Source organism: Callorhinus ursinus, unplaced genomic scaffold (genome assembly GCF_003265705.2).
Source record: "Callorhinus ursinus isolate GAN/ISIS: 27379988/994484 unplaced genomic scaffold, GSC_fseal_2.0 scaffold7, whole genome shotgun sequence".
Classification (NCBI taxonomy): domain Eukaryota; kingdom Metazoa; phylum Chordata; class Mammalia; order Carnivora; family Otariidae; genus Callorhinus; species Callorhinus ursinus.
This window is the reverse complement of record NW_027397069.1, coordinates 7,369,717-7,393,249: the sequence shown is the minus strand read 5'-3', so window position 1 is coordinate 7,393,249 and position 23,533 is coordinate 7,369,717. Positions and strand designations below refer to the sequence as shown.

The following is a 23,533-nucleotide window of genomic DNA, read 5'->3' as shown; positions in this document are numbered from 1 at the left end:
GTGGAATCAGCCCTTTTTTCTACTAATGTTTACTTTTGTCTCCCAAGCTAGACTGGGCTCCCTGTTCATCTTTTTCTCACTCCTCTACTGCTGCGGGGTTCATTCACTCCTGAGTACTTTTCCACATCCCATCAGGACTTCGCCTTAACAGTTATGTTTGTTATACTGAAAGGCAAGACTCTACAGTACCACGGTGAGGAGCACAGGGCTCTGGAATTCACTGACTGGTCTGAATCCCGGCTGTGCTACTCACTACGTGACCTTAGACAATATTTACCTTTCTCTTGGTTCCTCCATTTCCCCATCTATAAAATAAAGGTAACAAGAGTATCTAGCTCTTGGGTTGTCCTAGGGATTAAGTAAGTCACTAGACATAAAAGAGCGGAGAAGCATGCATGATAACCAGGGAACACTCAGTAAGTGTCAGCTATTCTGATGGAGGGGAGGGAAGGGAGGAGGTAGAGAAGGGAGGCTTTATTCAGTGATCCAGTTCCCCCACTCCACTGTATAAGCCCCTTCCAAGGAGCAGAGGAGATACTTACTGGAAAGCCTGTTGTGCCAAGAAGGACACTGTGCACATACCTCCTACATGTTTCTATGAACAATAAAGATGATGCGGTCGGAGCACAGGAAGCAAGAGCACACACGGACACACCTGCAGGCCCATTTCTTCAAGCTAGGGCCACGCTCCTGTTTCCAAATACAAACCAGGCTATCGTCCACCCCACCACCACCAGCACTCAACTCAGGACGGCTATTCCAGCTCCTTCTCCTTTGCACTTCCCAGGGCACTCTCACCAGGGGACCCCATCCATTCCCATGCCATCCTTCCCTTGCTGGAGCCCACAATTCTACCTACAGCCTCAATAGTCATGGTCTACTGATCTACAGATGTCTCCATTCTGGCGTGTCCAAGCTCACACTAGAGATGCTCCAAACCGAAATCCTCCTCTCCATCCCAACTCCCTCAGACTCATTCCCTCAAAATGGGTCTCCCCTCAATAGATGCCCCAGAGGTGCCCGAGGCAAACATCTTAACGCTCTTAACTCCTCCCCCTGACTCCCTCTCTCTCCTAGATTTAACCTTCTCTTAAATCCAGAAAGTTTTCTCCATCTCCACTACCATCTACCTTAATGAGGCCAACATCACCTGTCATTCTGCTGCAAGGACCCCCTCATTAGTGTTCCTATCTTCAGACCCTGCCCCCTTTCTCCAATCCATCATTCACTCTGCAGTCTGAGTGATCTTGCTAAAACGTCAATCTGACCATGTCTTTCCTTATCTAAAACTTTCAGTAAATGGCTCCCCTTCAATATTGGAATAAAGTACCAAAAGACCCACCAGGATCTGGTCCCTGCTTACCCCTCTAGCCCACTGGTCACCAGTGTACCCCCACAGTTGTCCTCCAGCTCCGTAAGCCCCCTCCAGCCTCGTGGAATTACTAGCAGCTCTCAGGAGGTCTCAGCTCTCCCTCCCCGGGACTTTGCTTCCTTAGCATGTATGTCCCTCTCCTACCCCTTCACCTAGTACAGTCTTCTCTTCCTTCAAGTTAGATATCACCTCCACCAGGAAGGAGCATTCCCTGACTCTGTCCCAAAGGTGAGCTAGGCATGCCTCATAGACTTTTGCATCGTAGCTATGTTTACGCCTATCACAGCTTGCATCCCACTTAAGAGCTCCTACTGGCTCTCTCAGAGCAGGAACTATATTAGCAGGCATCCAATGAATATCTGAAAATTAAAGAAAAGAAGAGGAGGTGTAACACAACAAGAAATATATATTTGGTCTCTGCCCCTGTTCCTGGTACAAAGCTTCTAAAACTCTTGGAATTCCAAGAGTGACAAAGGAGTATCTTTTGTTATTCATAATAAGCCCCATTCAACCTAATCTGAGTTTATGTTAACGAGGTGACTCCAGGAGGCTGGTTGCCAGAGGAACCAACCAAGTGATTAAAGGGTTGGATCTTCCAGATCAGTCCCCTGACCCAGAGAGAGAGAGGAGAAGGGCAGGAGATGCAGTTCATAACCAATGACCAATTATTTAATCAATCATGCCCACATAATGGAGCCTCCATAAATACCCTAAATGAAGGGGTTCCGAGAGCTTCTGGGTCGGTGGACACATGGAGGGGCCGGGAGTGTGATGGACGTAGAGAGGGGATGGAAGCCCCGCATCCCATTCCGTACATTGCCCTATGCATCACTTCCATTTGACTGTTCCTGAATTACATCCTTTTTAATTAACCAGTAATAATCAGTATTTTCCTGAGTTCTGTGAGCATTTCTAGCAAATTATCTAACCTATGGAAGGGGTCATGGGAACCCCAGATTTACAGCCAGTCAGCTGAATGCAGAGGTGACAAACTGGGACTTCAGACCAGCATCTGAAATGGGGGCAGTCTTGTGGGACTGAGCCCTCAACCTCTAGAGTCTCTACTCACTCTAGGTAGTTAGTGCCCAAATTGTTTAATGTGGGGGGCAGGGGGAAACCCACACATTTGTTGTCAGAAGTGTTGTGAGTAAAGGAAATAGTTCTTTCTAGTGGAAGGAAAAAACAAAGAAAAGGTTTCCGGGTTCTTTCTGACTGCTCTTCAACAATAAAGGAAGCAGAGAGAAATCAGAGTAATTTCTAAGACTGATTGTTCGACGATGCTGTCGCCTATTTCATCAGTCTAGAAAACACACAAGAAATACCAGAAGTGCAGAAGGCAAAACTACATAGCATATAGGACTGCCACCAAGTCTATATCTTAGCATTCTACAAGCAAACTCATCACAGAGACTCTGTAGAGCCCAAACCTACTCCAGAGGGAAGAGAAAACCTACAGCCGGCTACTAGCTCCAAGTCTTCACATCTACCTCAGTCCCTAGGATACGGGTGTTTCCTTGGCAGAGAAACAAATGTTCATTGAAATGCATCCTCAGATAAAGCCTTTGATTGTTCACTGACATTTGAAAAAAAGTAAAGTACTCCTTTATCCAATATTCCAGGACTGAGGTAACAAAAAGTACACACAGGCATACACAGATACACAGGCACACCTACATCACACGCAGACATACAACATACCCAAACCTTCACACACATGTAACATGAGGGTAGAGGAAAATTATCTTCAGAATTCACGTAACATTTAACGGGAAAGCTAGAATCTATTCTCCATCTATTAAGATACAGATGTATTTCCTGTAGACACGAATACACTTGGTTTGGAAACTCTAGTAATACCTCTGCTTATATTTTGCTGGGACTCCTTTTGTTAGCAAAGACCAGAAATAGAAAATATGTAGATTCAAATCAAGGTTACTTGAGGATGCAGCTGCCACACTGGAATTTTTCTTTCATCAAAATGCACCAGAGAGTCCTTACAAAGACAAGCCTGATGGGCTGTATGAACAGGCTAGTTCACAAGGAAACAGATTTACAAATATACTTAACTCTACATTCAAACCTTAACCCTGAGCTCCTGAATCATTACCAATACATTCTTTATAAGACTATTTAATTCAGCAACTTATAGAGGATAGTCTATTTATTCTACCTTAAAAATGAAGAATTTGTTTCTCCCTCTAAATTTCTTGTTTCTATTTTTACTAAATTGCAATTGAACTGGCAGCTGGATAAGAACTTTCCCTCTGTAATGGACACAGAATGGTACCAAAATAAAGGCTAGAATATAAAAGAACATAAAATATAATAAAGGCAGAATCACAAATCAGTGAGTAAGGAATGAATGAATTCAACAAACAGGATTGGGAAAAATGAGAGCTGGAGGTAAGGAGGGAATCAAATTAGGGCCTCAACTAAACTATATATATCCAGGAGTCGGCAAACTGTAAAGGGCCAGCTAATATATATTTTAAGCCAGCTACTGAACATTACAGGTTCCTGTCACAACTGCTCAACCATGCCACTGTGAAAGCAATCATCAACAACAATGAAGAAGTGTGACTATGCCAATAAAACTCTATTTACAAAAACAGGTGACAGGATCTTTGGACAAAAAAGCCAAGTAGTAAACAAACAAATAATTCCAAAAGAAAATACCGGTGAATATCTAATTTGAGGTAAGCAAGAATTTCTGAGCATAAAAGCAATGGGAGAAATCACAGAGGAAAAAATGATTATGCTTATCACATACATTTAAACTTCTGTTAGTAAAACAAATACTATAAAGAAAGTAATCAAAAGGAAAATGACAAAATGGAGAAATATTTTAAATAAATATGACAAAGGATTTGGAGCTTGAAAGTCATATCTTTGTCTCTCACGTTGGCAAAACATGATGCGATAATCATTTATAAAACAAGACTAGGGGCACCGGGGTGGCTCAGTTGGTTAAGCATCCAACCCTTGATTTCCGCTGGGTCGTGATCTCAGAGTCCTGAGATCAAGCCCTGAGTCAGGCTCCACACTCAGCGCGGAGTCTGCTTGTACCTCTCCCTCTGCTCCTCCCCCCAGCTCACACACACTCTCCTTCTCTTTCAAATAAATAAAATCTTTTAAAAAAACAGAAACAAACAACAAAAAAAAAAACAAGACAAAATATTCACTACTGCTGGAATGTAAATGGAATCAATCGTCAAGCAATAAAATATATGCCTTAAAGGGACTTTTAAAAATTCCTTCTTACCTTAGCAAGTTCATGTTCATGAATCTAGCCTCTGAAAATATTAAAAATCCATAGAAAGATTTTTGGGTAAAGATGTCCCCTGTAATTTTAATGTACAATAACCTAAGTGCCTAATAACAAAAAGCATTTAAATTCTAGAATATACAGTACAATGGAATATTACGCACATACTAGTGTTTTAATGGAACATTATGGGCATAAGAAAATGGTCATAAGAAAATAAGTGGAATAGGGGCGCCTGGGTAGCTCAGTTCGTTAAGCGACTGCCTTCAGCTCAGGTCGTGACTCTGGAGTCCCAGAGAGTCCTACATGGGTCTCCCTGCTCAGCAGGGAGTCTGCTTCTCCCTCTGACCCTCCCCCCTCTCATGCACTCTCATTCTCTCTCAAAAAAATAAATAAAATCTTTAAAAACAAAGAAGTGGAACAGGCATCGGGAAGGGCACTTGGCTGGCTCAGTTGGTGCAGCATATCACGTCTGATCTCAGGGATGTAAGTTTGAGCCCCGTGTTAGGTGTAGAGATTACTTAAAAAAAAAAAAGGCATCAGGAATTATTTATGAAATAGTATACCATTTTTATATTTGCATAAGCAGAGAATAATACTAGAAAACACACAGTACATGTTAAACAGTAATTATTTCTAGGTTGTGGGATTATGGTTGATTTTTCTTCTCCTCTTTATTCTTCTCTGTAGTCTCTAAATTTCCTCTAATAATTATATATTCTAAATATGAAAGACAATGTTACTTTTAAAAAGCAAAAGAGTTGTTGCTTCTCACTGAATCTGTGAAAGAAATATAAATCAGCTACTTCGAATATCTAAAAAGTAAGACTTGAGCAAAGCAACAATGGCTTTACCCATCTGTTTCTACTCAGTATTTCTTCTGCTTTCCTCTTTAATATCTAAGAAACAGCTACGAACTCTGAAAGGGTGAAGACCTCCCAGAACAAACACATTCCAGCCCCCACAATGGAACATTTCAGAATTCCTCTGGGATCTGTAAGTATGCCAGTGGTCATGCTTCCAGCAGTTGAGGCAAAATTAGTACTAATCTGAACCCTGGTATATGTTATTGGCCTAACAATACAGCAATCTAAGGCGATGTTATTCTGTTCATAGATAACGCCATCAGCATCTTAATAAAGAACAAAAAGGAAGGCAGGCTGCTTGAAATCCCAAGGAAAGAAACACATTTTCTTGTCTTCAACTTTTAAAAATCTCAAAATAACCTTTCTGGAGGGCAATCTGGCTAAACAGATATCAAAACCCTTTAAAAAGCAAATATACTCTGACCTAGCTACTCCAGGTCTAGAAATCTGTGGTAAGAAAACAATTTGACAAGTTTAAAGCATATACGCAAGGATAGAAAAAACAGAGAAGAGTGGGGGAAAAAGAACAGAAAAGTAAAAAAGTGGGTACAGGTTAAACAAAATGTCACATCCTGAAATGTAAATGTTTGTGTCCCCTCAAAATGCGTATGTTAAAACCTAATTCCCGATGGGACAGTACGTGGAGGTGAGGCCTTTTGGAGGTGATTAGGTCATGAGGGTGGAGCCCTCATGAAGCTCTTTTAAAAAAGTAAAAAAATCTGTAAGAGATTATAGTGCTCTTATAAAAGAGACTCCACGATACCCACCAACCCTCCCCCATGTGAGTTTATACTGCGAAGACAGACCTCAGGGAGCCAGGAAGTGGGCCTTCACCAGACCCCAAATCTGTGCATGCCTGACTCTTGGACTTCTCAACCTCCAGAACTGGAGAAATAGATGTTTTTATTTATAAGACACCCAGTCTATGGTATTTTGTTATAGCAGCCTGAAATGAACCAAGACACATCTATACAATGAAATGATGCCATTAAGATTGACTCATAAATGTATACTCATTAACATGGAAAGACATCTGTGATATACTGTGGAGATTATTTAAAGCTAGTTATAGACTACATAACAAAATAACATGTTTATTATAGTTACGTATTAGCTTGGGCTGCCCCAACAAAATACCATAGACCAGGTGGCTTAAACAACAGAAATGTATTTTCTCACAGTTCTGGAAGCTGAAGTCCAAGGTCAGTACCTGGTGAAGACCCTTGTCCTGGCTTACAGCAGACAGCTTGCCTTCTTGCTGTGCGCTCACATGGCAGAGAGTTAGGAGTCTCTTACTCTTCTAATAAGGTCACAGCCCTATTAGGTGGAGGCCCCACCTTTATGACTCCATTTAATTTAATTACTTCCTAAAAGACCCCATATCTCCAGATGTGGTCATTTTGGGGATTAGGGCTTCGACATTTGAATTTTGGGAGGGACACAATTTAGTCCACAGCAACTCTAAACAATTACATATTTTTTATGAACCATGCTGTACACGGATGAAATTCTGGAAGGTTTTGCCTAAAAATGTTTAAATCGGTGGTTACCTCTATGTACTGAACATTAGCATGCTTAGTTTCTACAATGAATGTTAATTACCTGTTTATAATTTAATAAATATTAATAAGATAGTAAATTTTAATAAAGCATCGGGGAAAGATGCAATACGCTTTCGCGCTAGTCACACTGGCTGCACTCAAAAAAAGCAGCATCAACAGAGCAGCGCAATCTCAAGATGCAGGAAATGGATCTAGGAATCAGAGCAGACTGACTGTTCCTTGAAAACATCTCCAATTTACTGCTGTGATCCAAACAGGCAACAAAAACAAAACCCGCTGGGCATCATTAGGAAGGATATTAGAAATAAAATGGAAAACACAGCCTATCCGAAGCCATAGTCCAGTGATCGGATGGAGAACCAAAGGAAGGTTCTGGAAGGCCACTAAGCAGGTTTCTGCTTTCTTATACCTCAAGACAGTTCTCACAGTGCAAGAAAAAGTGATGAGGGCACACCTAAAATCATCAAGATCTAGACTATACTTTCTCCACTGCCACAAGCAGGTATTATACAATTTTTCACTTATCACTTGTCACAGATTCACCATTTATGCTCCCGCCTCCTTCCCACCCCTCCCCACCTCCAAACAGACACACAGACATGCACAAGCCGGACTGCAGGCTCTTCAGAGCCAGACAACATTATCACCCTCAACTCCATTCTCTTGCACAGTGCACATACGATAAATCAGAGGATTTTCATAGCCGATAGGTATTTTCTATTAGGAAGGGCTGTTTAGCCTGGGGAGACTACAGTGGTCTGATAAAATTCTATACTGTGATAAAGGCTGAGAACATGCTGAGGATGTGTAGCCAATCTTAACAACAACAACAACAAAAAAAAAAAAAACATGAAAAACTTCACAGCTTTAAGGAGGTAAAAAGAAAAAGGCAAATATTAACTCATAATGGGTAAAATTATCCTTATTATCCCATCAGGTCACAAAAGAAATGGAAGACAGAAAGTGTGTTTTCTCCTTGTGACTTGCAGCAGTTTGCCTTCCTGACCGCTCTCTACGGGGCTGCTGACAGGGTCCTAGCTGCAACTTCTTCCACTTGAGTTCTAATGGGCGAGAAGACAGCACGGTACAGAATAACCCCACAGCTCCTCAGGCCTTCCACGGACATGTTAAGAGAGGGGAATATTATGTTACTGGCTTGAGTAAAACAGGTCAAGTCCTAGTCAGTAAGGCTGGGCCCATCACAAACCCTCCTAGACAAGGAAAAAGGGGATTTACAAGTGTATGGTGTCACTCGTGCCACCCCTCCTCATGGAAGGTGACTGGGCGGAGCTGTGCTTTCCTGCCCCTGACAGGCCCTGAGAGTTCTGCCGGTCCTTCCCTGACAGGGACGTGAGCTTCCTCATCACTTCGCCAGCGCTCGGCACACAGAAGCATTCAAGGTTGTGTCTGGAATGAGCTGAACTAATACATTCAATTACTTAGAAAAGGGAGACATTAGGAAAAATCTATACTCGGGAAATAGAGACTATCCTAACTCAGCTTTGCCCCTCCATTGCAGTAGGATTACTAGTCAAAATTTAACTGTGGTACAGCTGAAATTCAGTCAGTCCCCAGATGCCAGATAAGCCCATTTCCCAGTGTCCTACCCACCATGGGGCTGATTCATGCTGTTTAGATATAAAAAGAACCTTCCTGTACAAGATTCCACAGTTGCAGCCTTATAAAGCTAAAGTCTGCACTAGAGACATCTAATTTTTGCTTCAGAGCCAACCTTAGTGATCATAAAAATGCTTTTTCTTCACTATAAAGGTCTCCATTAGCTTATTAATTTATGCTCTGCCTTGTTGCAAAAGGATTTAAAATTATTTACATAAATAACTTAAAAAATAAGATAAAAAGTATTTAATAAACAGATGAGAAAAAGCAGACGGTGATAAAATAGTAATATAGGAAAATAAGAAGCAAAGTTTAAGGGCAATTAAAAAAAAATCACTGCAGCACCTGGGTGGCTCAGTCATAAGCAGCCGACTCTTGGTTTCTGCTCAGGTCATGATTTCAGGGTCATGAGATCAAGACCCCTCCAACCCCACCCCCCAAATAGGGCTCTGTGCTCAGCAGGGTCTGCTTGAGATTCTCTCCCTCTGGCCCTCCCCCCACTTTCTCTCTCTTTCTCTCAAATAAATTTTTTAAAAAAATCTTTTTTTAAGAGCCTATATATCTGTTAGAATTGGGTAACATGTTTGAATCTAAGCTTTCTTTAACAGTCAACTGAAGAGGTGGCTGGGACCATTTACATGAATCTTAATGTATATAAAATACAAAGTAGTTCCTCAGAAAAAGCACAACCGCTCAGAGTACAGAGAGAAGAAATTTACTTCCAGGGCCCCTCATAAAAAGAACACTAAAAAAAAACAGAAATAATTATGGTAATAGCTAACAATTAGCACTAACTTATATATAAAACACTACCCTAAGGACTTTAGACATATTCATTCATTCAATAACACTATGAGGAAAGTATTGTTACCATCTGCATTTCATGAAGTACAGATCCATTTCATTACTCATTAATAATGAAACTGAGGAACAGCGCAGTTAGGTAAACTGCCCAAAGTCACACAGCTAGCAAGCTGTGGATTCAGGATTTTAGCCCTGCAGGCTGGCTCCGGAGTCAGCACTCTTTGTTTGTTTGTTTGTTTGAAGATTTTATTTTTAAGTAATCTCTACACTCAACATGGGGCTCAAACTTAGAACCCTCAGGAGTCGTGTGCTCTACGGACTGACTCGGCACTCTTAACCACTACACTACAGTGCCTCTGGCCGATCCAAAAGCAAATGAGCAATGCCCTCAACAAAACCCTCATGGCAGACATCACTTTCATAAGGATGTTTCTTATGATGCCCTTCAGTTAGGCCAAGAGGAAAACACAAAGCTTAGTTCAGGAGCAGCAACTCCACTGACGCCAAAATGAGGCAGTCCACCCACATGGGTTTCTGACACATGGACAGATTTGTGGGATATTTAAGAGTCTCTCGAAGACTGGGGGGCCTCAAGCCCTAAGCCTCATGAACATTATTCCTCTCCCTCCACACGATTCAGTACGCACTGGAGGGCCGGGGTGGGGGTTATACCCTGAGGAGCAGGTGAAGCACTAGTCTGACCTGCTGACAGGTAAAGCAGAGCCACAGGCTGGGTAGCCCCCTGAGCTAGAGGAAGGATGGGTAGCAGCCACCCTACTAACCAAGGCCTGACAGGCCCACATCTGCCTGAAGAGTAGGTCAGCCTACCTGTGCATAGAAGGGGGCTCATGGGAGTACCACCGGGCAGGGCTGCCTTAAGAAAGTTTGGCTGGCTCAAGCCAAGGGATGAGAAGGCCCTCCAATGCCTGTGCCCTGGGACAGGTCTCAACAGAGCTAGTCTGGATACTGTCCAAAGATTGTATCATCAATTGTCAGTCATGACCACAGCAAACCCATGGAATGTTTGGCCTTGAACCACATAACTTCTTGGTACAGCTCCAGGACAGAAGGATTGAAAAGTACAACTCTAGTGGACATTATTGAAAATGTGCCAGTTATTGTTTGGGGGAAACAACAAAAATGTTTGAAAAAAGACTTTTGGTTTTAGGATAAGTGATTATAACCTAAATTCTCAACAGCTTCTCCAAGTTCAAGTTCAGGACCATAAAACCATTTTATCAGAATTCACTCATTAACTGAGCACTTAATACAAATCAGACACTGTTCTAGCTGTTGGGGCAGAATGGCAAACAGAACACAAAATCCCAGCCATCAGAAAGCTTATTCTTTACGGTCATGTCATTTGTTAAAATTAGGGAAAGCTTTATGAAGGAAATATGGGACCTCAGTTCTATTTTTGCTATTTTATTCTGTCTAAAATTATTTTAAAATAAAAAGTTAAAATTTTTTTTAAAAAAAGAAAGCTTATCCTTGTTGTAAGTATGGTTAAGTACTACTTACTACTAACTACTCTTACTATACTTGACTAACTGTATGTCAGATGGAGATAAATATTAGGAAGAAACCATGGCAGGAAATCAGAGAAGGGTGTGCTGGGGGTGCTACAAGGGTGCTTTGACCCCTATGCCAGGGGTCAAAGAAGCCTCACTGAGAAGGGGAAATCAGAGGTCGCCCTGTAAGAAGCCAGGGGTGAACCAGGTAATGCCTGGCCGGAGTGTCCAGCAGGAGGGAACAGCAGGGAAATGAGGAATGAGGAGAGAGTGAGAAGCAAATGGGGGTGGCCAGGAGAAGCAGGGGCAGCAGGTGTGTAGGGATGGACCGGGAGGCCACAGGAAGGATTCCGGATCTGACTCTGAGTAGAGGAATAACCATCAGACTTTCCTTTGCAAAGGACCACTGTCTGCTGAGTGAGGGGAAGGTCAAGGGTCAAGGACAGAAGCAGGGAGAGCAGTGGGAGGGAGAGGGTGCATCTTTCCACCCACAGCACCTCGGCCACAGGTGCACATGGTCACGTCTTTCTCAGTCTGCTAGTGCAGGCAAGGGTGGTGGGCAGACAGCACCTGACCCAATGCATAGGAACAGTGCTTCAAAATCCAGCCCCAGCGTGCCGACAAAGCCCCTGGCAGGTTATTACTCCCTCGTGCAACAAAATAAAAAGAAAAACAAGCAGAGTCTCTCAAAGATGGGTTAACCCAAGACAAGTCAGTGTGACCTGAGGGAGCATAAGCCGGCAGCATGGGAGAGACGTTGCCTTTACTGGCCAAGCAGTGCCAGGACTGTCAGGGTTATAGATTACACCTAATGGGGCAGACTCCGTAATGAGCTGGTCCTTCTAATCTCTGATACCAGTTGTTCTCAAAAGCATATTCCAAAATACATTAGAGTTTAAAATATTTAATAGTTAATACAGCCCCACTTAAGTTCCAAACCCACACATAATACTGCCTTCCAAAATGCATCTGATGCTCAAATGATGCTCTCTTTCCCTTCCTCCCATGTATTTTGAAAGCTAATGTCACATAAGACACTCTACAAAATGCATCCTCTCTTGGGTTCCTGCAACGCTGGGGTGACCTGATCTGATCCCGAGGTGCCTATGGCCCCCCAGCACTCCCTCTCCCTGTCAGATGGCAGCCTAACAACCGAGAATGGAGTTGGGGTTTCCACACACCTCGCCCTCACCATACCGAGTGGCTGCTGGCCAGACTCACACGCAGAAACTCCCACGTGTGTTATTCTCACTCGTTTTGACAAAAAGCTGTGATAAGAACAGAAGGGAAAATGGCAAGGCATCCTGAGGGAAGAGGAGACCCATATGCAGCTTCCTCACGAGCCTGGTATTTGTGAGAAGGCCATGGAGAGGCACACCCATCTATGACCTGACACCTCCTCGTGCGTGCATCGTAAGGAGAGAAAAGAACACACAAGTGTCAGCTAAGCTTCCTTGTACTCTCAAGAACCTTCACCCAAAAACATTGTAAGTAGTCAGACTTAAAACAATAAAACTATAAATATTTTTCTCACACCCATTACAGTTTTCTTTCATGCTCCCTTTAAATTTCTCCCTCTGATGGAAGGACTGACCACAAACCGTTAGTAAGAAAATTTCACCAAGGAAAAGACCAAGATGTAAAGGAACTGAATAATTCACTATCACTGGTAGAGGATTCAGTATAGAACACCCTAAATACATACTTTGCCACACATTATTTCTGAGACTATACCAAGAACATGTAAGCTCATGAAGCTAACTTAGAAAACTAATCTGTAATCAATTATCTTACTCCAGCTTCTCTCTCTGTATGTATTTAAGCTTTGATGAATGCATGGCATTCTCACACATACAAACAGGCACCTCATAATTAAACTTAAGGCCACTTAATTACCCATTTATACACCCAGGCTAGAGATATATATAAGCACACTGAAGTAAATAAATATATTTGCTTTATAAGTAAAGACGAGTTTATTCTAACACCATCAAAGTACTTGTTTAATTAAGCAAGACAGCATTTACCAGACAGGAGGAGATCAATAGTTCTGAATCTTCTTTTGTCCAATGGTATGCTGTATATTCAAGGGCATTATTCTCTCCTTGCTGTTTGCACATATAAGCACAGTTTCTTTCAAAAACGGTGCGGATGCCTTTAAACAGAATTACACTAGTAGTGCAACCCATCCCCAAGGTGTGGATGTTCAGATTTCTAGCAATCTCTACTCCATTTCCACATCATCTTCCTTGGCTCTTCTGAGCAGGCTCCCACTGAACCATCTTCATGACAGGCAGTTGCCGGCACCAGAACAGAAGGGAAGCTCCGAGCTGTTGTACTAGAATCTGCTCCTGCCCAACTGCCTGACAAAAAAAAAAAAAAAAAAAAAAAAAAAATCCCGGCTCCGAGTGTCAAATAGGAGGGGTGGTGCAAAAACCAGATGACACACCTCGAATGCACCAAAATCTTTAAAGTATCGTTTTTCCAGTAGACTGCTTCCCTGTTAATACCAAAGAACAAATAAGCCGAAGATTTACATGTGGTTACTGGAAAACTGCCGGCTCCCGTGATTTGCTTAGGATTGTTCTGAATCTCAGAACCTGCCCAAAATGAAAAAATGGTGCCAGACAGCCACCCTGCTGCAGATGCTGCTGGAAGGCACAAAGAATGTTCATCTGCTGCAAGGAATCACTCTCCCAGAATGCTTAGCCCAGCATCTATATTAGCAAACATCTCTTTCCTTGACCTAAATATGCTGTTTGTTTAATCCTGCATCCGCGAGGAACAGAAAAAAAAAAAAAAAAGCCCAAAAATGAGAGAAATCACTAAGATGACTGCTGCTATGGAAACATGTATAAGCCCACTTCAAACAACCTTTTGCATGTGTGGGTAACAGCTTGCTGACAGCAAATCACAGGGGAACACAAAACTGCTGTGTCAATCTTGACTTCTGCCCACTTCCACTCTGCCAGAGAGAGGGCTAGCAAGTTTGCACTGCTTAATAGGATTCTCCCATCTCTGGTACCCAAAGATGCAAATGAGAACATGCATAAAGGGTGACCCGATCAGGCTGGACATATACCTTCTGAAGCAGGGCTCTAGGACGTGATGCTAAACACACACTAAAGTCCCACAGTCAACAAGGTTATTATTTGGGATGCATAAGTAATCCAGGTCCTTCCACTGCAGAATGAACTCAGTAACGCTATACTACCCATGTGTGTCTTTGGTGATGGCTAATAGGGAAGCATGTCACTGATAGAATACTAAGTTGACTCTTGCACTTTCCTTCTAAAAAATGAAAAATAAATTAAGTAAAATGACTATGATGAACACAGGAAAACCTCTCCCACCCATAATATGCATCTAGAAAAAGGTTACTGCTCTTTTAAGATCTGTTCTGAATTCCTCATTTCATAAGACAACAGATGGTTTCCATTTTCTATCTACAGATTCTAAAGTTAGAGTGAATTACAATGATTGAGTACCTGGGAGTTAGTTAATGGAAACCCGTATCATATAATAAAAGCAGATCTTTAGAGAATACCACATAGTCACATAATCCCAAAATTTCTGGATCTTATGGCTATTTTACCTCTTAGGCCCCATAGATAAGCAAAAACCTAGGCTTCTCGGGGCACCTGGGTGGCTCAGTCGTTAAGCGTCTGCCTTCAACTCAGGTCATGATCCCAGGGTCCTGGGATCGAGCCCCACATCGGGCTCCCTGCTCTGCGGGAAGCCTGCTTCTCCCTCTCCCACTCCCCCTACTTGTGTTCCCTCTCTCACTGTGTCTCTCTCTGTCAAATAAATAAAATCTTTAAAAAAAAAAAATCCTAGGCTTCTCTCTCTCTCTCTCTTTTTTTTTTTTTTAATGCAAGGTTTATCCAACAGCTACAGAGATCAAATGAGTAGAGATCCTGGCCACAGGAAAAAAACAAGAGTAACCATCTGTGGTCTAGAACATTCAGCTTCAGAATAGCAACTCTGTTAAAACAGAGCTACAGTGTTCAAGACTATACCCAAGTCCTGACATCAGAAGAGCCAAGTCTTCATGTGACATCACAATGCTGGCAGATAAATAACATGGAAACACAATACTGTAGACTATAAAACACCCAACACATGGGTTAAATTATCTGTCTTTTAAGAATTCAGAATGCTCACCATCTATCTTAACTTCTGCACTGCAAGGAAAACAACTTAAAAAATATTATTCACTGAATATAAAGATGGTACCTAGAAGAAAACAACTTAAAAAATATTAGTTCGCTGAATATGAAGATGGTACTTAGAAATTTAAACTTAATTTTTTATTGTTACTACCTATTTTAGACATCTTGGGTGCAGAAGCCAGGGAATATCATTTGAGATACAAAAGATTATGTTTGAACTTTACAAAGGATTATAAATAATAACCAAGCAAAATTTGAAGCTGCTAGTATATTCTATTTGAATTACTTTAAAAACTCCCAAGTTAATAAATAAAACAATGGGACAGAATAGAACAACTTCCTAACAATCATTCAGAGGAAAGAAGAAATGTTTCCTAGGGACCTATTAATAAGCATTTAAGCAACCTGTAACAATTTTAAATGTTAATCATTTTCCAACCAACAAAATTAGTGAGCAAGAAAAACAACAGAAAATATTTAGAGCAAAGGATTCAACAAGGCCCAAAATGGGTTTCATGCTGATAGAAGCACAACAAAATGAATCATTCAAATGTGTATTTGGTTTCACTGATTTTTCTGTATCAGAATGATCTTGGGTTAGTCTACAAGGATAATTACCATGAACTCCATCAGAGGACATGGAGATGGATGGTATCTATTGGCAACCAGTTCAGCCACCTACAGAGTATGTATTTCAATTTGGAGGTCACATTTACTCTCTTACCTTTAAATATGACCCCTAATTTTCACAATTCCCAAGACTGGATGTCCACCCTTGACTCTGTCTTGAGCCCAAGCCCATGTCTTCCTCCCCTGCTAATAAGGGTACCCGACTCTCCCATCACCGCCTCACCCTCACAGGTTCCAAATCAATCATCTTTTAATATGACAAACTGGGACGGTATGGACACACGATGTCATACTTTTAAGCCATAAAAAAGAATGAAGTAGTGATGCATGCTACAATATGGATGAACCTAGAAAATGTTATGCAGAATGAAAGAAGCCAGTCACAAAAGACCTCATCTTTTATGATTCTATTTAAATGACATGTCCAGAATAGGCAAATCCATAGATAGAGAAAGTAGACTAGTAGTTGCCAGAGAATGGGGAGTCATTGCTAATGGGCACAAAACTTCCTTTAGGAGTAACAAAAATGTTCAGAAATTGGACAGCGTTTCTAACATACATGCTATCTTTACACAGTATACAGTCTGTGAATATACTAAAAACCACTGGATTGACATTTTAAACAGGTGAGTTCTACAGTTTGTTAAGCCTGACTCCACTATTGATGTTTTACTACTAACAGCTTTAGGCCTTCCCCCTCTTCTTTCCCCTTCTGTCCCACATCTGGCCAAACTGGACGGATGTTCCAGGTGGCTCCCTCCCTTGGTCCCAGGAGGGAATTCAAACCACTCAGGAATCCTCATCCTGGCCCCACCCGCTGCCACCTCAGAAACCCCAAACCAGGCTCAGGGTGTGCTTGGGAGCTGCCCTGCTCTCCTCAGGGAGCTTCATTACATGAGTAATTAACCTCTTCACACCCTCCTCGTGAATACGATGTCATTAGTCTCAACATCCAGAGCAAATCTGGGGTGTGAGGGGGCAGGAGGAGGGTCCATCCTGTTTCTGCGGAGTGGCCCCAACAGTGAATTATATCTCAATAACACTGTTTTTAAAAACAGGAGAGGGGAGGAAGATATAGCATGTACTCTGCCCACCCTGGAAGGCTGTCAAGTTCAGAGTAATAGGTAAGAACTCAACCAATTTTGCTACACGCACGTCAGTAACTATTGTTTTATACTTCACCAAGCACTTACGGTGAGTAGCTCAGAAACAGCCACCTTGCTTAATGAATTTACAATTTGGATTGCGGCTCTGGCCCCACTTCACAGGAATACACAAACCACAGACCCTGGGAGGTGACTGGGGCTGCCCTCAGGGTGTGCATTTTAATCTAGGAAAGGGGCTCCATGCTGTACAAACCACCAGAAAGCCTGTACAAACAGTACATTTAGGGTAAGACTTGCTGCCCCACTCGGGTCACAACAAACCTCAGCCATTCGGCCTCGGAGACCACAGCAAATAGGTCTCAAGCTTTGACCCGCCCCGCCCCCAAAGCATGTCTATCCAGAGCTGCCATTCCCATTTGTAGCTTTCTCCTTGCCAACTGTCCTTCTGTTTTAAGTATGTTCTAAAGATCAAATTAGTTTGACTAGTAGCTTTACTTCATACTCTCTCAGAAAAGTGTGCATAAAAATTAGTATCTGAAGTAACACCTAAAAAATCTAGAACTACAAACTAGAAGTAATATTCTATCTCAAACAGATTTAAGTCTTCTACCTAGGTCAGACCTTGGGCTCTACCTTAGGAGGCCAGGGAGGAACTGGAATTCTGTCCATTCTGCAGTGGCTGAAATGAAGATCTCGTGTAATAATAATACATCACATTCTGTGTAAGTGCCATTAGGGTGTCTTATTTTCATCCCTGACAGTCCATACTACATTTCTCAATGCAGTGAATTCTGCTGAACAAAGAAACCTTACCTAAGTTGGCCTGTCGACTCCTTATTCATTTTATATTCAATCGGCATAATCAAAGGTAAGTAGAGTATCTAGCATGGGGCCTGGTTCATACCGCATGTCCAATAAGTGTTGGTCTCCTCCATCTGGGCCCCAAATTAAATTTTTTTCTTCCCTGTTCTAAAATAAGGTAGTTCTTCTAAAAATACAAGTATTTCTTACACAAAACCCAAGCATATGAGAATTTAAGATCTAATAAATTCAATCTGCAAATTACTTATATTGGTAAAAAAAAAAATGATTCAAAGAGAAAATGGAAGTGTTGTGGAACAAGAAAAGGGAGTTAAGATACTTGGTGAAGAAGGAGTCGAGGTTTTAGCAACAACCATTGGAAAAAGTTTGTTTGTTTAAAGTCAGGAAAGTTAAGGAAACGTTATTATACACGTAAGGATCTTGGTTAAAAATAAGGAAAAGGTGAACTCTCCTACCATTGTGTATTTCAGGAACATAAACCTCAAAATTTGATTGTGGGAGAGAAGGTAGACTTACAGCATATCTAAATTTATCCACCATTTATCATCCCCACCTCAAAACACTTGGAAACGCCACCACATCTTCACTTGAGATGAACAGAGATGGCAGATGGGCCCTACGGGGCAAGGACACGGACAGGAGTTTTAGACTTCTGCCCCCAGAAAGCTCGGTGAAACACACTAATTTTGCTAAAAAATGTATCTCTAAAGTCATAACCACAGAAAATATCCGAGCCAAGTCTGCGGCTAACAGCAGTATTTAAATGTTCTCCAAAGCAGAGAACACAAAGTTACACAGGTGTCTCCATGTTGGTACTAGAATATCAGGGAGGCATGTCCCCGGGCAGGGCTCTGAGCACCTGGCACGTACATGGAGGGACAAAAGAGGAGGGAAAGCACCCAGACTGGCTCCACGGAATGGAGGGCAGCGGCCTTCCAGAGATGACCAGAGTCTCTCAAAAGAAATCAGAGAATCTTCCTTTTATAGGCAGAAGACCGAGTTAAACAGCTTTTAAAATAAAAGAGAACTCCTAAAGGAAGTAATGTTGGAGTTAAGAAAACGAACTTACTTGCTAGTAGGAATATAAAATGGTGCAGCCACTGTGAAAGAGAGTATGGTGATTGCTCACAAGATTAAATGAAGAATTATTATACGATGCAGCAATTCCACTTCTGAGTGGATACCCAAAAGAATTGAAAGCAGAGTTTTGAAGAGATATTTGTATACCCATGTTCATAGCAGCATTATTCAAATAATCAAGAGATGGAAGTAACCTAAGTGTCCATCAACAAACGAACATGTGCTATGTATGTACGATGGGATATTACCCCGCCTTAAAAAGGAAGGACATCCTGTCACCTGCTACAGCATGGATACTAAACCTTGAGGACATTATGCTCAGTGAAATAAGCCAGACACAAAAGAACAAATACTGTATGATTCTACTTAAAAGACACAGCTAGAATAGATAAATTCGTAAGACAGAAAACAAAATGGATGTTACCAGGGGCTGGGGGGAAGGGGGATGAGGAATTATTATTTAATAGGTACAGTTTCAGTTTGGGATGATGAAAATGGTCTGGAGATGGATGGCGAACCAGGTTGTAAATGTACTTAATGCCACTGAACTGAATATTTAAAAACAGTTAAAATGGCTAATTTTATGTTAGATATATAAGATGTATTTATCTTACTGCTATTAAAAAAAAAAAAGAAAGAAAAAAAGACCAAAGTAGTTACTAGACTACTTTCCTATGACTTCCAGGAACAAGTGAAATAACAGAAAGCCAGGAGGGTACTAGTCTCCCCTTGTCTGACCCTGGCCTGCACAAAGGGCAGAAAAGCCCAAGGAATAGGCTTCATATTTATATTCTATTTCCTCATTCACCTTGGTAATGGAAAACCCCTACAGAAAAACCGTTGCAGCTACATTATCGTCACAGAAACATGAGAGCTGAGATTCAAATTCCTGATTCATAGACCTCCCACTTCTCTCACTGAGAACTACAAAAGGAGAGAACCAACAGAGTTTATAGGGTCTGATTATCCCTCAGCTCAGGAAGCTGCAGGCTAAGTCAGAACTTCAGTTACCATTATGGGAGGTTATAGAGCAAAATCAGTTTCTGAGGGAGCGCGGTTCTTCGAAGAAAAACCAATAAATCCATAAATGTTGATCCTATCAAATATGAGAAGCTGCCAGAAGAGCTCCCCTATGTGCAAGGCTTTACCTCCTCACTGAAAACATCAGCTGGGGATGGGTACTCAGAGGAGAGAGGCGGATGATGGCGCAGGTCACCGCAAATGCAGTTAAGCACCAACATCCAACTGCAGAGGAGACACTGAGTGAGAAACGAGGAAGGCGAGCAAACTCACAATGGCACGAGGAAATCAGAACTCACCAGTGACCACCTCTTGGCCTCCACCAGTCTCTTCCAAGGAAATTCCACTTTAGGCCAACATCTGAAAAGATCACTTAGCAGCAAGGTACACCAAATTTAAACAACTGAAAAGACACACAGCGTAATTTGTGTACAAATGCACTCATGAAACAGTTTATGTGCTTCAAATACGGAGTTACAGCTGTTGGAAAGCTGTTCTTGTATGTGAAGAGAAAGACTACAATTCAGATTCTATGCACCTCAATAACTTGTTTTTAGCAGGCGAATATTTTAAATCTTTTGCTGCCACTGTGTCAAGATAGAAGTACTGTCTCAGACATGAGTAAAAACTTCTTGAGGGTAAAAAGGAAAAATTAAACAAAATCAACACAATCTCAGTTTGCCATTTTAAAACTGTTTCAATATAGCTGTACTTTGGGGCACCTGGGTGGCTCAGTCGTTAAGCGTCTGCCTTCGGCTCGGGTCATGATCCCAGGGTCCTGGGATCGAGCCCCACATCGGGCTCCCTGCTCCAAGGGAAGCCTGCTTCTCCTTCTCCCACTCCCACTGCTTGTGTTCCCTCTCTATGTCAAATAAATAAATAAAATCTTTTTTAAAAAAGTCCCCTTAAAAAATATATATATATAGTTGGACTTTCAGTTAGAGTAATCAAAAGGTAAATAATAAGAAATAAAGATACCGCAGTGGTTACCTCGCCAAATTATAGGAAGGAAAATACAAGTTTTCAAAATATTCCTATGTCTTTGAAAAACCGAAGTAGACAGACTCAAAATAAAATATGTACTCCTTTGGGCGCCTGGGTGGCTCAGTTGGTTAAGCGACTGCCTTCAGCTCAGGTCATGATCCTGGAGTCCCGGGATCGAGTCCCACATCGGGCTCCCTGCTCAGCAGGAGCCCTGCTTCTCCCTGTGACCCTCTTCCCTCTCGTGCTCTCTATCTCTCATTCTCTCTCTCTCAAATAAATAAATAAATAAAATCTTTAAAAAAAAAAAAAATATGTACTCCTTTGTCCAGACTTCTTGTCAAGTCAGAAGGAACTACATCTATGTCCCTGCTTACACGGCTTGGAAAACTCTATTCTCTGAGCCCTTACGAGTTGGTTGTTCCCCCCCCCCCCAACAGAGACACAAAATTCAGGACTTCCTAAGATTCACTTTTATGTACAGCCTCTAGTTGAGTTATGACTTAACCATAACTGTGTTTTAAAAGAATGTTACTTCGAATAAATATTTCCTGGTGTGTACGTGAATTTCACTCAGTCAGAGAAGTGAGAAACTTTTCAGGGAAACTACTCTCCACCTAAGAACTGGGCAGACTGAAGATATCACCATCCCTCTATGCCACCCAAAAATAGGACCCAAAGAAGATATACCAGTGGCCAATACGCTAGTGAAAAGTCATCAGAGAAGTGTAAATCAAAACCATCAGACAACAACCTATGAGGATGACTAAAACAAAAAACATAATGACAAGTATTGGTGAGGATGTGGAGAAACTGGATTGCTCATATACTGTTGGTGGGAATGAAAAACAGGGCAGCTGCTTGGGAAACCAAGCTGGCAATTCCTCAAACAGTTAAATACAGAGGTACCAAACGGTCCAACAATTCCACTCCTAGCTATATACCCAAGAGAGTTGAAAATATGTCCATACAAAAACTCGCACATGAATGTTCTTAACAGTATCATTCATAATAGCCCCAAAGTGGAAACAACCCAAACATCCATCAACTGATGAATGGATAAACCAGATGTGGTCTATCCATACAATGGAATATTATTCAGTAATAAAAAGAAATGAAGTACTAATACATGCTACAGTGTGGATGAACCGTGAAAATACTATGTTAAGTGAAGGAAGCCAGTCATGAAGGATCATATATTATAGGATTCTGTTGGTATGAAATATCCAGAACAGGCAAATCTACAGAGACAGAAAGATCATTGGTTGCCTGGGGCTAGGGAGAGGGTAAGGTGTAATAGGAGGGTGACAGGGTTTCATTGTGGGGTAATAAAAACATTCTAAAATTAATGATGGTGATGATACACAACACTGTGAATATACTGAAAACCAATGGATGGTACACTTTAAATGGGTGAATTGTATAGTATGTCAATTGCACCTCGATAAAGCCGTTTAGGAAAAAAAAAACATAGGACATATCAGGGGCACGCCTATAAAAAGCTGAATTTCTCTTGAAGGCACTCTACCTTTAACACAGTTATCTTTCCAAAACGTATCACTACTCCCAACACAGTGAATTCCCAAAAGTACAGAAGATAATGGTAAGATGATTTCTTCAGCAAGCAAGCTATTCTGCTTTATATTTACAGAGCACTTAGGGGAACCCTTTCGTCTGCTCTCTACCTTTGGCTCATTCATTTTGTTGCAAGGTCTGGATCTGAGGGCTGGGCCATCTATCTCAATTCATTTATTCCAAAAATAAACACATTTATTTTATTGATCTTTTCCCACAAAATTTTCATCTCTTTCTTTAACCACAAGGCTCTCAAGATCCAAGAAAAAAATAGCATGTAGAGAAAAAGTCAGAAGAGGGAGGAAAAGAGAACATTAACAGGGGATTCTGAAATTTTATTCAAATCATAGAATTGGCTCTATTTGGGTCATCCCAGTCACCTGAACTATATAGGAGATTAACATTTTCATGTAAAATTTAAAGGAAAACAGAGAGAGTACTGGGCACATCCTTAACAGAGTATGTTACATGGATCTACATCTAACAACATGCCAGACACTGGGACAGAATTCAGTCACGAGGTCTCAATGAATCTTCTAAACAACTCTAAAAGTTAAGTTTTATAAGTGATCTCACTCATGATTGCCATCCCCTGACCCTGTTAAAAGTAAACAAGATTTCCATAGAAACTCATCCTCATAGGACCACTGAAAGACTGCAACCAACACTGACATCATGTGGAGCAGGACTCTGATAAACTATGGGAGGTTGGAGATAAGTACCCCACAGGTTCAAATGTCACCTTAGACCAATAGCTTTCCAAGCTTTCCCAAAAATATATGTAGCCATACAACATGTATAACACTCTATTATTTTCTATCCCGGCCTCTTTGGTCTATCCTAGCTCTTTGGAGGGAAGGGAAGGAGGGAAGGAGGGAGGAAACCAGACATAGCCCACTAAACTGTTTTCAGGACCACTATGTCTCATGGCCTTCGGTTTGGGAAAAAACCACACGTACCACTTACTACATACAGTCTGTCAGCACTTGGAATTCACTAGTCTCACCACATACTCTCATTACCTACGAGCAGCTGGCCCACGAGAATGGAATGGCCTACTGAAGAGGGCACTGGTAAAACAACACTCTGAAAGGATAGTGTTCTATCTCACACATGCAGCATATACTCTCAATCAGCTGTCTCTCCCCAG

General features: G+C 41.6%; 1 protein-coding gene across 16 annotated transcripts in view; it reads right to left on the bottom strand.

The window, feature by feature from the left end:
• The window catches only part of DOCK9 (dedicator of cytokinesis 9), a 284,204-nt gene that overhangs the window by 206,580 nt on the left and 54,091 nt on the right, over window positions 1-23,533 (bottom strand). For 7 of the 16 annotated variants that reach the window (XM_073894354.1, XM_073894357.1, XM_073894356.1 and 4 more), the window contains exon 1: window positions 13,025-13,570. The exons of 6 other annotated variants lie outside the window; for them this stretch is intronic. In XM_073894354.1, coding sequence (XP_073750455.1) covers window positions 13,025-13,186 — 162 coding nt within the window. In that variant the 5' untranslated portion in view covers window positions 13,187-13,570. Of the gene's footprint in view, window positions 1-13,024; window positions 13,574-23,533 lie in introns of those variants that run through there. 3 more of the 16 variants (XM_073894365.1, XM_073894366.1, XM_073894359.1) reach the window with 2 other exon arrangements.